At 44.9% G+C, this 16,826-nt stretch overlaps 1 protein-coding gene across 1 annotated transcript in view; it reads right to left on the bottom strand.

Moving 5' to 3' along the window:
* Positions 1-16,826, bottom strand: part of RSPO3 (R-spondin 3) — a 530,784-nt gene that overhangs the window by 227,005 nt on the left and 286,953 nt on the right. Inside the window, exon 3 of the mRNA XM_086926993.1 lies at positions 13,306-13,452. Coding sequence (XP_086783119.1) covers positions 13,306-13,452 — 147 coding nt within the window. The remainder of the gene's footprint in view (positions 1-13,305; positions 13,453-16,826) is intronic.

Here is a 16,826-nt window from a genome sequence, read left to right as displayed (position 1 = left end):
ACAAGGAACTGGCTCAGCGAGGTCAGCCTCGGGCAAGGGAGTCAGTTCGGCCAGGTCACTCAGAAGTCAGCTAAGGTGTACGTGTCCCAAGGACTCGCTCGGCCGTAGTCATCGGCCTATGTGAGGGCAACCACACAAAATGGCTGCCGTACACAAAATGGAACCCGAGGGTTCAAACGAAGTCCCTGAATACGTAGTGTTCTCATTGATCGATTAAGACGAAAACACTCGTACACACCGCACTCGTGATTTGCGGTCCGCTGATATCAAAGTCGTCTATTTCCAACGACCTTTATTGAACGGGTTCGGAACCACCGAACCACAGACCTTCGAACTACGGAACTACAGACCCTCCTTTTGCCTTTACATAGGCAACAAACCCAAACCCATATCAGTCTGAATCTAGGTCTATATTCATCAGATCATCGATATGTCGCTGTAGCATCATCCTAGTACTTAGTACCTCTCTCTGGACAGGTCTCCTTGCACACAAAGTAGCACAGAGGCCACAAATAGCAGGAGCACACTGTACACAGAGATAGAACAGGAAAAGGATAGCTAAGATCATCCCAATGACCAACAGAATCTTCCATCCCCAAGTGGATATCAATCCCCAAAACCATCCCATTAACGACCAATCTCCTTTGTCTATATGTATAGAGTCGGAGATCTTATGTAGCTTGGAAATGGCCTGGAAAACGGACGGAGCGTTGTCTGGAATGAAAACACAGCAGCTCAATTGAATCAGTTTACACACTCCACCTCGGGCTGCTAGTATGACGTCAAGAGCAACTCTATTCTGAAGTGTCATTAGTCGATCCGACTGGAGCTCAGCAGTCAAGTTACTAAGGGCACCGGCAGTTTCGACTATGGTGGACTCAACCACTCTCGTCAACTGTCGAATGTTCCTGCTGTTAGCCATTGGTCCCCAGAATGGCAGAAAACCCTTAAAGAAATCTCCCAACTCTTGCCCTGCGGTATCTTCCTGACTGAAGACACCTCTAGCAACTCTCGTCTTATGGTAATCTGCCGTAGCTGTAAAAGTGGGAGGCAACAGGAAAGAAACAAAACATGTGCCTGAAAAGTCAGGGGGCAACCATGTATACGCTTTGTCGTAACAGATGAAATAGGTACCCTTAGCTGCTAGAAACGCTGGGGAAGTCTGAGACGGAAATACGTAAGTCTCAGTACAGACACTCTTCCTTAACTGAGATTTCGGATTCTTGCCATTACCCTGCAGACAATAGCGACCCTGATGGGGCACTATCCAAATCGGTGGAGAACTTTTCGCTCGCTGGTTAACACTCAGACTAACTCCATATCCAGTAAAGTCCCAACCAATATATGGTTGTCTCTCATCTTTCGGAATAGACTCAACCGCATTAGTCCCTTTAACCATGTCGACTATACCCCTGGCCAGAGCACTATTCTTCGGGTTATCTTTCGGTGAACGTTGGGGATAGACACTATGGGCATAAATGAATATCGTTCTGTATGCCCAAATAGAACCATTTAAGCTGAAAGGCAAAACCAAGTACGGAATACCTTTATCGGTCGTATGGGGCATTAGGCCACAAATCCAACAATTTGTTGTGTTCATAACTAGCTGGTGTTGGTGCAAAAGTTGAATAAAGGAATTATTGGCAAATTCCAATCTTCTGACTACTTCATGTTCGGGCAGAGGGTGAAAAGAATGAGAAGAAATAGTAGGAGGAGGTGTAGGTTGCACAGTGGGCATGAACGTCACTTTAAAAGAGAATGTCACATAACCAATTAAAAATATCATTAAGCTCAGCAACATAAATAAACACAGTATTAAAAATCTTTTTCAGGTCATTAGTTTGAATATCTTGCTCTTAAAGCTTATTGTCTCAACAGGTCTCTCCAGCTCGAAGAACTCCATCCTCACTAAATATGCTGCTCGCGGTGTTAGGGTGTTCTATGCTAAGGAATGCCTCTGTCAGCCCAGGGCAACTCCCTTAGGCCAACCAGAACCGTCAACCTATTGTCTCAGGCTTGCACTCCGAAGACTTGTCAACCGCGACCCTACAGATGAACCCGGATGGCGGTTCGAAAAACAAAAATCTAAGTACTTCCTCGGAGGAGAGTTAACCTGCAAACAGAAAAATCATAAAAAACGTAATTTAATTTAATAGTCCCACGACTCTTGGTCGCAAAATATAACGGTCTTTGCCAGGCAATGTCTGTTCTTGAAAAAGCAAATCAGGTTCAACAGTGTTCAAACAGTTCAAAGGAGACACAGCTTCTTGAAGAAGATCGTCACTTTCTTTCTCAGTGTTCGTTCCAATCAAACGGGCATCGCTGAATGGCAGAAAACGAGGCATGGTCTCAGTCTCAGAGTCTGGAAGTCCCTTCTAGACCCACCGGTCGTACGGCAAGGGCAAAGAAGCCCTTTTGCAGTGTACGCCGTGGATCCAATTCTTCTTGCCTTGCACTCGTTCTGCGGAACGTGTAGACATAAAAACCAAGTGTGGTCCTGTCCAGCAGGGCTGCTCGTTCTTGCTCCGCTGAAAGTGTCCTGTCCAGCGGGGCTGCTCGTTCTTGCTCCGCTGAAAGTTCTTCACGAACACCCAGGAACCGGGTTCAATGGTGTGACCTGGATCTTCAGAAGACTGTGGTAAACTATCATGAACCTGTTGGTGTAAGACACTCAGTTTAGCCGTCAATTCGTACAAATAATCAAGTAACACAGGATGTTCAATCTCACTAAACTTCGTCGGTCTTGGCACGCCCCAAATATTCGCCGGGTAGCCAAACACGACCTTATACGGACTCAAACCCATTCGCGAATGCACAGTCATTCTAGTGGACAAAAGAGCTAGGGGCAAGGCATCTGGCCATTGCAGACCAGAGCTCGCTTGAATTTTGGCTAATTTTAATTTCAAAGTGCCATTGTAGCACTCGACTAAACCAGCTGATTGGGGGTGATTTGCAGCGTGGAACTTCTGCCTTATACCTAGTCCCTCACATACTCTCTTCATCACTTGACCCACAAATTCACTCCCATTGTCACTCCAGATCATTCTCGGCAATCCGAGCCTAGGGAAAAATTCTTTGATAAGGGCTTTCGCTGTGGACAAGGCAGTATTGTCCTTCAAAGGGTAAGCTTCCACCCATCTAGAAAAAGAGCAAACAACCACTAACACATATTTCAGGTTGTTGCACCTCTCCATGTGGATGAAATCTAGCTGCAAAGCCTCAAACGGATACGTAGAAATAGCAAAATGACCAGCCAGGGTTGGAGTTCCCTTACCAGGATTGTACATCAAACACACCAAACAGTTCCTAACCAAATTCTCTGCACATTTGGGAATTCCTGCATTCTGCCAAACCGGAGACAACAATTTGCAAATCCCTTTCACGCTGATATGTGCCATCCCATGAGCCATTGTAACAACTGGAAGCACATATGCATCGGGTAACAACCATCTTTGATGCTCAGACAAATCAGTCCAACAACCATTCGAATCCAGTCTACCCTTACTCTCTCTCCATTCGTTCAACTCTTTCTCTGTAGCTTCAGCTTGGATGGATTTCACACTCTCAATCATATCTTCACACATACTTCTATCTGGAACCCATCTCGCCGGACCTGCAACATACATTCGGCTCATCACATTTCTCGCAGTTTCTTTCGCGACCTCATCTGCAAAGGTATTACCATGACCAACATCATCTGTAACTTTCTTATGCGCACTGCATTTCACAATCGCTACTTGCAGGGGCAAAGTAAGTGATTCAAGGAGTTCATTCACCAACTGGCCATGCTGGATTTTCGTCCCATGCGAAGTCAGGAACCCACGCTCTCGCCACAAACGTCCAAAGCTATGAGCCACACCAAACGCATACTGACTGTCAGTGTACACATTCACTCGTTTTCCTTTCGCCAACACACATGCTTTCGTTGATGCAATCAACTCTGCCGCTTGCGCTGAATTGTGTGGGATATGTGCAGCTTCAACAATCGTATGCAAAGTCGTAACAGCATATGCCGCAGTCGTATCACCATTCGGAAGCTTAAAGCACGAACCATCAACCCACAAAGTACCATCACACTCTGGGAGAGGAGTATCCCTAAGGTCTATCCTCCCTTTCATTTCTTCCTCAGTTCTAAAGAAACAATCATGCTGTTCTTCAACATTCTCTGTCTCAGCTGAAATCGGCAACAACGTGGCTGGATTCAACGTGTTGCATCTCTTAATATGCACATGACTCGCTAACAAAGTCAATTCGTAACCCGACAACCAAGCACTAGTTAAGTGCTGTGTCTTGGTACGGTTCAACAAGGTGTCCACTGCATGTGGAACCATTACAATCAGTGTATTATCCATAACCAAACCAGCAGACTGTCGAATCGAAACAGCTGCTGCTGCTGTAGCTCTCAGGCAACTCAGCAATGCTCTAGCAACTGGATCCACAGTCGACAAAAAATAAGCACATGGACGCTGCTTATCGCCAAACTGCTGAGTCAAAACTGACAATGCACATCCCTCTCTCTCGTGGACATACAATGTGAAAGGCTTACTGAAGTCGGGGGTACCCAACACAGGAGCCGAACACAACGCATTGCGTAATTCTGAAAAGCTCTTCTGACATTCGTCAGTCCAAGGAATAGGATTTGGAGTATCCTTAACAGTAAGAGCTATCAAAGGCTTCGCTAACAACGAGAAAATAGGGATACACTGTCTACAGTATGACGTAATACCCCAAAACGCACATACTTCTCTTTGTGTCGTAGGGACACTCATTTTCGCAATAGCTTGAATTCTTTCTGGGGTCAGTTTCCTTCCCTCCTTCGATAAGAGGTGACCTAAGTAGGTAACTTCTTGTCAACAATATTGCAACTTCGAAAGAGAAACTTTGTGATGAAAATCAGACAGATGGCATAACAACAACAAAGTAGCCTCTCTACAAATCTCTTCATTGTCAGCAGCAACTAACAAGTCATCCACGTATTGAATAAGAGCAGCACCATCAGGTAAAACCAGCAAATCAAGTTGCGTCTTCAAAGCTTGGCTATAGATCGATGGACTTTTGTAATAGCCTTGAGGAGCGCGCTTAAAGCTGAAACTTCGTCCTCCTAAAGAGAATCCAAAAATGTCTCTACTCTCCACGGCAATCGGGATGCTGAAGAAAGCATTCTTCAAGTCAATCACCGAAAACCACGTGGCTGTAGCCGGGATCAAAGTTAACAAAGCGGTGATATCAGGTACAACAGGAAATTGCGGAACAACGATCTTGTTCACCTCGAGAAGATCGATCACAAACCTATATACAGGAGGCTGTGAAGAATCAGTTCTCTTCAGAACAGGCAAAACAGGACTATTGCACACATTACCTCTCATTTCCTCAATCACACCCTTTTCAATCAGATCATAAATGATCGCCAAAAGTGCTCTTTCACCATCGCTCGGGATACGGTACTGTGGATTGCGCGGTAACCTAGCATTCGCTTTCAATGTCACAACATATGGCGGAATCTCTAAAAGGCCTACATCGTTCGGACCAGTAGCCCAAAGAGAATCAGGGAGAGAAGACAATTCAGGTGGAAGTTGATCTTTAGATATATACATCGGAGAGATCACTCTCTCACCCAATGTAAGATGTACTCCTGACGGAGAACAATATAGCATTGCATACAATCTCTTTAACAAATCCAATCCCAACAAGTTCTCACCACAACCGGTCGTCAAAATGAGGGGTGCTTCGAATTTACGAGGTCCAACAGAAAGAGGCAACGGAGTAGAAATCGGATTTGTAACCGGGGCGCCAGAAAAACCTACAGAAACATTCTCGAAGCCAGACAAAGGTGCGCCAGGGAATTTAGAGTGCATAATAGAACTCTTCGCAGCACCAGTATCCAACAGAAAAGGCTCTGACACACCTGATGCAATCACTTCAACATAAGGTCCACTCTGATCTACTGGAACTGAAACAACTCCCTCTCTTTGTCCATGGCTGTCCTAGCAATCATTACCATCCACTTCCTCACTTTCAACGTAGTAATCGTCCGTATAATACTGAGCTGTCCTACCAGAAGCACCATTCTGCTGATCAAAACTATTTATAGAATTCTGTGGAGGCAAAGAACGTGTATTCTGACCACGACCTCTACCTCTAGGTGCTTGTTGAGCACCTCGACCTCTCACACCAGAAGCACCATTCGTGCGCTGTAACAGAACCGGACAACTACTCTTGAAATGGCCCTCTTCTTTGCAATACGCACACTGATTAGGCCCATACGGAAAACGTTGTTGAGAAGACTTGTTCCTTTGCGAGCTTCTCGAATATTGCTGATTCTGCTGATAATCGCGCTGAATATTACTACGGGGCGGATAAGCTTGCTGTAGAAGAACTTTAGTCTTCAATTCCTTAGTCTTCTTATCCTCTTTCTCTATCTCATCCTTGTTCCTATTTTCATAGTACTGGGCAGTAGCTAAAATCTGCGCTGACGTAGAAACGGCCCAAGCACTCTCAGAATCCTTCAGCCTATTGCACAATTCAGGAAGTAAGTTATGAATGAATTTGTCAACGAACAATCTCTGACCACCTTCGGTAGCCATGTCCTGACCACTGTGGTCAACAAAAGTCTCTTCAAATCGCGTGAAAAAGTCGGACACAGTTTCATCTTTCTTCTGCTTGCACGCAGACAACTTGTCCCAATTGACACGCACTTCAGGCAGCAGAGTCTTCATATAAGTAATAATCCTACCAGGAAGTTCAGTAATCAAATCCTCAGGCTTGGCGCCACCTACTTGTCTATTATCAGCATCTCTAAGGTGAGCCCATGTGTCACCTAATTCCTATGCATGATCTGTGTGATGAATCTTACCCCAAATAGGCTGTGGAACAACATTCCCAAACAACATATCTATGTCTGCCAGATTCATGATGCACGAACTCACAGTCTGAGTAAGCTCCTTATAGTACCCTGCTGGATTTTTGCGCGGATCAGGCAAAGTCTGCTTAATAGCTAAAACTTCAACACGCTTCCAAGAAACATGTACCCATACACGCTGAAAGTGTGCAACAACAGGTGGCTGAGCATTTGCATCAGCAGGTCTCCAAACTGGAGGAACCTCACGCATCGGATACTGACGAGCTTTTCTCCCTACTGATGAATCAGGCTCAAACAGTCGCTCAGAAGAAGAAGCACTCCAAAATGACAACAATGTCGCAACTGCTTTCTCAATCTCGAGACGACCCACAACGGTCCCTTTTGCAAACTCGGAACGTATTCGGTACAACTCAGACGGAGCTTGCCCTACTTCGTCTATCCATTGTTCAAAAAGGAATGCACACATCATATCAAAGACGTACCGTTGCTTAGGTGCTTCCCATTAATGGAAAACATCCATAATACCCTCAAGATCATACTGCGTAGGGTACGCAACCCATTTATGCGCCATAAGATCCAACACTGTTCGTTCGTCAGTTGTAGGCAATTGACTACGCGATTGTCTACGCTCAACAACAGGAGACATACCCAATGATCCCATCAGAGGAGCAAAGATACTAGTAACTGCAGCAGTCATTCTTTGTCTAGCAGAAGGAGAACGTGACAAAATAAGAGAAGACGGAACAATATGAGAGGAAGCCAAAGTCGGAACAGTAGGAGTACACAGAACAGGCGTAGGAGTAGCAGACAAAGGAGGTAGCAAAGGTGGTGGCCCTTGAGAAGGCTGCACCAAAGGGATAGGAGCCAACGGGAAGAGATGCTGGCTGTTGAGGAATCACAGGTGGCAAAGCAACCGGAGGTTGCGCAACTACAACTAGTGGTGGTGGTGCCGTGGCATTCTGCGCATAAGGGGGTGGCGAACTTAATAGATGCAACATTAAAGGATCTTTCGCAAGATCTTTCTTCTCTTCATGCTCTTTAGGTGGCAAAGCTGGGTAGCACTTATCTACTGCTAACTTACGGATCCTAAGCATCTGTTCGCTCTCTTGCTCTTCCTCATTATCCCTAAACTGTATAGCAGCTTGCACCATTGACATGCCTTGTTCTCGTTTATTTTTCTTCGCTAACTTAATTTCTTTCTGTTTGGCTTCTTTGCGCCACATGCGGAAAGAGTCAAACATCGCCGGCTGGGCTTTCTTCTTGAGCAGTTTAACTTCGAGATTATCTAAAATCTCCGTTTCAAAGCTACCATAACGGGGCCACTGTAGGACACAGTCTTTTCTCGTGTATTTTACCCAGATGTCATTATATCCGATGGGGCCCACACCATGTTTTACATAGAGCTCATAGGTCAGAGTTCCAATCGGAGGAACCGGACACGAATCCTCCAATCGGGAATCCCTAGTACAACCACAACCAAATATCTTTCCAAGTCTGCTAAGACCAGGCCTGCAGGTACCAAATCAAAGCGATCCTCAAAGGGATACCAAAACAAACTAAGGACTGGGAGACGCTCCACTCATACTTAACTGAAATGTCGATGGCGTCACCAGAAGACCAGTCTACCGTCTCGCTCTACAAATCGTCTATGGCTCCAAGACAGGGCGACAGTCAGGGCAGCAGTCCTTCGTAGCCTTTGGAAGGCGGGGAACCTCGCAGCAAAGACTTTCGGACCACAATGACATACAGGGGTCGATGAAGTGGCAGGCCTTCCTTCAGAATTTCCACACGAAGCTCCTCACGATCTTCGGGCTTGGACCGGTACCGCTGAAGTCACCCCACGTTGGGCGCCAACTGAAAAACCGGGTTTTAGAACCCAGCAGCCCCAGGGATAACGATCGATGTCTTCGGATTCCCCTGCCTCGTCAAACAGAGACACGGGACACTTCTTGATGATGTCAAAGACCAAAGTTTATTGGCTGCAACCAGGAACAGAGGTCTACGAAGCACAACACAGGTGGTTCGCTAGAGACTGCACAAATTCAATGAGAGGAGCATGGTCTTTTATGCCAAAAATCACATTCCAGGCTAGCATCGATTACATACAAACTGACCAATGGGAGCATGACATTTCGAAAGTAACGCATGACGACAATCCCCCCTTCCCTTGTCCAGCCCTCCTGAAATGACCAAGCACATTCCAATATCCTGTTGGTTCAGGCCGGACAAACCCATCATTTAACCTCAACCCAAATCAGTGATTAAGCCATAAAGTAAGGAACAGAAACAGATGAGAAGCAAGATAGAAGGTTGGGTGCAGTGTACCATGAACTCAGCAATGTCCTGCTCTTTGATCTTTATCTGACCAGCTGCTTAACAAGGAACTGGCTCAGCGAGGTCAGCCTCGGGCAAGGGAGTCAGTTCGGCCAGGTCACTCAGAAGTCAGCTAAGGTGTACGTGTCCCAAGGACTCGCTCGGCCGTAGTCATCGGCCTATGTGAGGGCAACCACACAAAATGGCTGCCGTACACAAAATGGAACCCGAGGGTTCAAACGAAGTCCCTGAATAACTAGTGTTCTCATTGATCGATTAAGACGAAAACACTCGTACACACCGCACTCGTGATTTGCGGTCCGCTGATATCAAAGACGTCTATTTCCGACGACCTTTATTGAACGGGTTCGGAACCACCGAACCACAGACCTTCGAACTACGGAACTACACTTGTACATATTTGAACTGATGTTTTTTTACATACTTTAAAACCTGCCCTATCAACCCATCTCTGCAAAGCAAAACCACATGCTTCTACAATGAGGATATTTTGGTTGTGTGAATTTATGAGGAATGAAGTGTTATTGTCAACATTGGCATCATATTTTTTTTCATTTAAAGCAAATTGATGTTATGGCAAGACTAGAAAACCTTGTGTAAAATTATATGCAGATCTCTTTTACGAAAGGAGTCAAAGGCAGGAAGAGAAATCAGTATCTATTCGAGAAGAGAATTTTGGGGGTATTTATGCCCTACCAGCTGCCTTTGATGTGACAGCTCTAAGGTGGATCAAATGAATTCTTCTTCGCACATGGGAATAATTATGATAATTTTTTTTCATGTTATCCAATTTAACCAACCAACCAACCATTATATATCAGCCATTTTTCAAGTGGGTTCGGGAAACTGATGCATTATTCCTGCTCAAAGTTAAATGCTGAGGGTCCACTTAAAAATAAGGAATTAGTGGTAAAATTAGGAATTTCAGTTCAGTAGATCAGTATTCCCTAAGAGCCAGCTCTTTTCCCTGTTCTGCTTATAAATTAAAACACATACCTTCTGTTTATAATCCACAGATATGAATAGTGTTAAACTACTAACATCTATGTCCTAATCACTCTAAATCTATATATGAATAAAAATGTAAATGTTTGTTTGTTCAAAATCGCAAATCTCCGAAAGTTATTCACCGATAGCTTTGAAATTTTGACACACGTTGGATTTGAATAGGGGGGTGTTTTTATATACACAACGGTGGATTCCAATACGCATGTGTCAAAGACGCGCGTGTTTTTCATCGAAAGCCCGAACAGACACATAAAAATGTCAATGTTCCTTTGTTCAAAATCTTAAATCTACGAAAGTTCTTCACGGATTGATTTGAAATTTTGGCACAACGTTGGAACCGATTAAGCGTGTGTTTATATATACACAATGTGGAATTAGAATACGCATGTGTCCAATACGCACATGTTTGTCATCGAAAGGCCGAACAGACTCTGTAGATTTGGTTGCTGTGCAAAAACTACAAGGGATTCATAGAGACAATAGTCTACATATATTAGGATGGACAGTTGGTGTCAGGATGGCAGACCAGGAAGTGGGTGGGGGGAGGGGGAGGAGTTGGTTCACTTTGCAACATTAGCGCATGTTTATATATATACATAACATTGGATTCGAATACTCGTGTGTCCAATACACGCGTGTTTTTAATCAAAAGGACGAACAGACCCTATCGATTTGGTTGCTGCGCAACAACTACAAGGGACGCATAGAGACAATAGTCTACATATATTAGGATGGACAGTTGGTGTCAGGTTGGCAGACCGGGAAGTGGGTGGAGGGAGGGGGGAGGAGTTGGTTCACTTTGTAACATTAAGAAAGGACGCATAGAGACAATAGTCTACATATATTAGGATGAACAGTTGGTGTCAGGATGGCAGACAGTGAAGTGGGTGGAGGGAGCGGAGAGGAGTTGGTTCACTTTGCAACATTAACGTGTGTTTATATATACACAACGTGAAAATAGTCCCAAAAACATATTGTGTGCCCACAAGCATTGTTAAATTAAACATATTAGAAACGTGCGCTTATTCTTTTCTTTCCCTTCCATTTTACCAGACTGAGCCACAGCAACGAGTGGCAGGGTACAGCTAGTAGTAGTATAAAAAATGCAATCTATGTGTAGGTACTCTACCAATAGAAGTAAACCATATGAGGGAGTTCAAAGCAGCAGAAGTGTCAGAGAAGCATCCGGAACATACATGAAAGAAGACAGATGCACCATCACAATTACTAATAGCAAAATATCCCATTTTTCCGTAAAGACTTTGACTATTCACCGAGATATGGTTATTGAGTGGAGAGAAAGATTTCACTATGAACTTAGTGATGCTTTTGCTTTTCTGGTATTGTAAAACTATTATAAATTCCTAACCCTGGTATCTCAAGATGGCTCACTTAGCTGTCTTGACCCTACCAATGTCTGCTCATTTTATAAGCAAATAACTATACATTGTTACTGTTCAATTCACAAACAAATCATCGTTAATTCCATGGTAAACTCAACAAATCACTGAGAAAGGCAGAACCACTTTAAGCTCACATAGAAATTCTGCTCTAGTTAATGCATTTCAAATGAGCTCCAAAGACCTGAGTAGGAAGATGCAGGGAGGATCTGGCCTGACAGAACAGGCTGGACTGTTCCCATGGGGAGTAAAGTCGAGATTGATTTGCATATGGCTGGGTCCAAACTGGGGTGGCATGGTGAGCAAACAAATAAATGGATATAACCCAGATCTGTGATGAGGGGTGGATGTTTGATTTGTTCAGCTTTTTGTCCATTATCTGTTCTTTTTGCATTTGTCACCATAGGTGAGAAAGGTATGCCCAGACATGGGTGCCGTGCTCACTATGCCACTGGATTCAAACTAGCCTGGCTGATGAGGGGTGATACCCAGAAACCGGTCCAAGGATGCTTGTTGTACTGTTCAGGGTGGACCTGGCCCATCAGTTCGGGCTGGACTATTCCCCTGGGACAGGGACAAGAATGATTTGCATATAGCTGGGTCCAAACTGGCGTGGTATGGTTAGAAAATAAAATTATGAATTTAACCCAGATCTGTGACTGGGGGTGAATGTTTGATTTGTTCAGCATTCCATCCATCATCTGATCCGTTTTGCTCTAATTATTTGCTGCAAAAGGATGTACTAGGCAGGAAGCCTTCTTGACATTGTTGCACCTCGTCATATAAAATAGCTTTAACTGGAATTTGGGCTTAGAATCATAGTGAATGCTTACATTTATATGATTGTACTGCCATTGAGGTAGCTTGAAGGGCCTTCTTGAAAGCATCTACATGAACAGTTTTGTTGTATGCTCGCTTTGTATCAGCATGGTTTAAATTGTGCCGATGATCCCATGTTTTATTATGATGCCAGGGTCAGTTCAATATTTATTGAGGAATTCACACTAGTAACAGCGGGTATGGTAAAGTCTCCGGGTGGTTTTACACTGTTTTAAAGGTTTGGTATCAAATTCAATCTAAAGATTATATGCAAGTGTAAGGGGTTTGGTTTGCAGGGAGCATAGTGTCAACAGAGGGCAGGAAAATGATCAGTGGGTAATTCAGAGTTCCACAATTTGCATTGTGCTGAAAGTATTGCAGGAAAGACGAGAGAATGCTTGGCCTTTCTTACCCCAAACATCTGGTTTTAAATTAATGCAAAAAGGGGTCCTGGAGCAAATTATAAGTTATGATACCTTTCTTCTGAGACAAGTTGAACCATTTCAGCGTCCAAGAAGTTGCATGTCCAGATGACTAACTAAAGTCCAAAATGGCTGCCGTCAGTGAGAATAAATCCCTTTCAGCTAGAATAAAATGGTTTCATCAAATAATGATTTGAAATTAAGCAACTTGGCTTTTCAAATGTAAGATTCAGTCCTTTCTTAGCCAGCTCTTTTGAACGTTGATTTATTTAAGCACATTCCGTGGGGAGAAAATTCAAATGGCAATAGACCCAGTGCACCAAGGCTTTTAAGTTTTAAAAATATTCCTGCTGGTTCTAAACACGAGGACACTATTCAACTTTGACCTCCCTTCAGCTTGTTTCTACTTCTCCCATTTCCGAATCTGCCTAGTTATGTCTAGAGTCAGTGAGCCACTGCTTACCTATATTGCTGCATTCCATGGAGTGATTATCGCGTTCAAAGCCCACCGGGCATCTCTCAAGGCACTTCCCACTGTGCAAGTAAAACTCACTTTTACACTTGGTGCAGAAGTTTCTGTTGAAGCAGGTCTCACAGTCAGCTTTGCATTCTGAAAAAATATCACAGGAAACGTCATCTGAAGAAGGATATAGTTGTTCCTCCATTCTTTCAACATCAATGTTTTTATCACTTAAATTATGCTCAAACCCCATTTATAATCATTGGGCTGTATGAAATACGTCAATTCTTCTCCATACCTTATTTGCTTCTTTTTATGTATTTTATATTTGCAATTTTATATATCGCAGACATGGCCCGAAGGCATCATAGTGCTTTACAACAGTAGCATCATACAAGGGTACAACAAATAACAGTTACAAAAATTACGTTCAGACATATTGCAGCGGCAGCTGCGACTAGGACAAAAGCAGCCGTTGGACAGGGACCTACATGGTATATGCATTGGTAAAGGGGGTGGAGACAGACAATGAAGGTAGTTTGTCTTCCGGATAGAGTACTTAGGTATGGTCGAGGGTGAATAACTCAGGTGTCTGTCAAATAGGAGGAGCTTGAAGTCCTTTTTGCAGTTTGCTATGCATGTTGTTAGGCGAAGGGAGGGAGGTAAGGAGTCCCAGATCCTCGTGTAACAACCAGAGAATGACTGACTCATGTACCATTCTTGATTGAGAACTCAGACACTGTCTGAGACTGCTCATTGCTTGGCAAACTCTTGGTCTCACTGGAGATGTCCACTACTGACTCAAAGAAAGGTTATATGCTTCTAAGTCTGGTCTGAGTGGGTCTCAATTTCCGATATTTATCATGAACGAACAGCGGTGGTCCTTTCCACCTTCATTCTCTTTTGGAAACAGAAAGATGAAGGGATTGTAGACATTTGGGGGTTCATTAGGATGGCGGGCGGACTTTGCCCGCCCACCATCCTCGTGGTAATAGGGACCGCCCGCCATAAGGGCGGAGGTTCAGTGGGGAGTATTAGGATGTGCCCGCCACAGTGGAGGGCACATCCTGTATTTTTAGCATTGTGGCGGGCGGTACTCTCTGCACCGCCCGCCACAATGCTAAAAATGCATTTCAGCATTTGCATTTACAAAGTGGCAGGCACCGCGCGGGGCCTGCCGCTTTGTAAATGCAAATGAAGGGGAGTACCACAGGTACCCCCCGTGTGCACCCCCACCTCTCCTTCACTCTGGGGGCCCGCAGGGGGCCCCCAGAGTGAACATCGCATGCCTTTCCGTGGCGGCATCGCCGCCGCGGAAAGGCACCTAAATACAAACATCATAATATGGCTGGCGGTGTCTAATAGACACCGCCACCATATTATTCCTTTTCCGCCCCGGCCGCAAGGCAACCGGGGCGGAAAAGCAGTGGACGGTCTCTCCGTCCGCCGAGGTCCCCCCCGCCATACTAATATGGCGGGGGGGGAAAACTGGTGTGGATTGCCTCCGCCCGGCCGGTGGTGGCTCCCGCCCGACATCGTAATGACCCCCTTGGGTCTCAAATTCTCTCTGTAGAGCAAGACAACTGTTAAATTAAAACGTATGTCACTTCTAATAAATTCATGTCTAAGGCTTAAACCTGGGAGCTGCCTTTTTCTTAATTGGATTGTCATTTGAGTTTTTGTCCCATTACCTACTTACCTCACCCCGGGCTGGCTTCTTGCGATCCATGACACTGCCTTTGTGACCAGTGGCCTCAGAGATCACAAAGGCAGCAGTTGGAGCAGAAGGACAATGGGAATCGCTTAACCCCTTTATACGTTCTGTTGTTCAAGCAGAACTGGGACATTTTAATTCATTACAGTTTGTTTCTCATTTCAGGACGTTTTTATTTTCCAAATGATTAACATACTGAAGTGCGTTTGCTTCTCATTTCAGAATGTTCTTATTTTGCAAATAGATAACATACTGAAGTGTGCGTAATGTACAATTAAATGATAAAAATGTTGCTTTCCTGCAAGTCTTATAACAAAAACCTTATTTAATGTCAGGGTTATCAACCCACAGTTGCCGAACTTTGCATGTATCTTTTCAGGACCTTCTCCTCCAGGAGATGAGAGAAGAAACCAAACCCTAAGTGTCATCTGGAAGGATATACCTGCATCACATTGACTTATAGTCAGCCATTTAACTTACTGTCTCTGTTCTACTGCTGCCCATGCAATACATACTTGTTGTGTGATGGACAATTAAAATAATAGATGCGCCTTTCATTTGAGGCTGTGTGGAAGAACTGAAGTCTGTGACTTGGCACTGGGTGATCTGTTTGTTCCTTGACTGGGAGAGTTGATAACTGTGTATTGTTCTAGAAAGCATGGATGTTAAAACGTCAGTGGTGGTAGAAGTGACATCATCTAACTAGTAAGCTGCTGATGACATCACAGGAAGTGGTACAAAAGGGAAGTGGCATCACATGACCTTTTGACCCTAATAATGTTAGGGTATGTTGGTCTATGCATATGCATGTGAACATGTGTCGATGCTGGATGACACACCAGGAGTATATTGGGACGGCCAGTTATGGCAAACTTGCAAATGAGTAATCTTAGTGGTCCCTTCAATCTGGCGAGATGACTGCTACCAACCTTAAGTATCAAAGCAATACTCTGGCATATAATGGCTGCATTAATAGCATATCATAGCACTACATGAATTTATATATATATGTGTGATTTAAGAATAGATTTGCAACTGCATTAGAACCTTTTGCATTATTTTTGTGATATGACATTTAGGGGCCCTTTAGGATGGAGGGTGGATCGCCCCCGCCAGGCTGGCGGTAGCCACCGCCGGCCTGGCAGGGGCGATCCGGGCTCCATCCTTGCCCTGAAAATCCCCCGCCATATTAGGATGGCAGGGGGGACCGCGGCGGACGGTAAGACTGTCCGCCGCTTTTCCGCCCGGTCGCAAGGCGACCAGGGCGGAAAAGGTATAATATGGTGGCGGTGTCTATGAGACACCGCCAGCCATATTATGATGGGCCAATTTTAATGCCTTTCCGTGGTGGCAATGCCGCCACGGAAAGGCATGCGGAGAATCCCTGTCGGGGCCCGTTGCGGGCCCCCAGGGACTCCGGGGGGTGGAGGTGCACGTACCCCTCCGCATTTCAAAGTGCAACATGGCAGGCACCGTGCGGTGCCTGTCAAGTTGTGCTTTGAAATGCACAACGTGCGTTTTAACCATTGCGGCAGGCGGCGCTTTCAGCACCGCCCGCCGCAATGGTAAAAATACAGGATGCGCCCGCCACTGTGGGGGGCGCATTCTAATGCCACCATCGGGACCCCGCCCTTGAGCCGGGCGGTCCCTTTTTCCGATGGGATGGCGGGCGCACAAAGTCCGCCCATCATCCTAATGGGGGCCTTAATGTTTTTGTTTTGTTTATTGTTATTATTTTCAGTTTGTGGTGGCACTACCTTAATCCACTGAACTGAAATGCCAGGCAGCTAAATGCAGATTGTGAAAGAGA

The sequence above is a fragment of the Lissotriton vulgaris genome, chromosome 6 (assembly GCF_964263255.1).
Source record: "Lissotriton vulgaris chromosome 6, aLisVul1.2, whole genome shotgun sequence".
Lineage (NCBI taxonomy): Eukaryota > Metazoa > Chordata > Amphibia > Caudata > Salamandridae > Lissotriton > Lissotriton vulgaris.
Note: the sequence above shows the minus strand (reverse complement) of the source record. Positions and strands in the feature narration are given on the sequence as shown.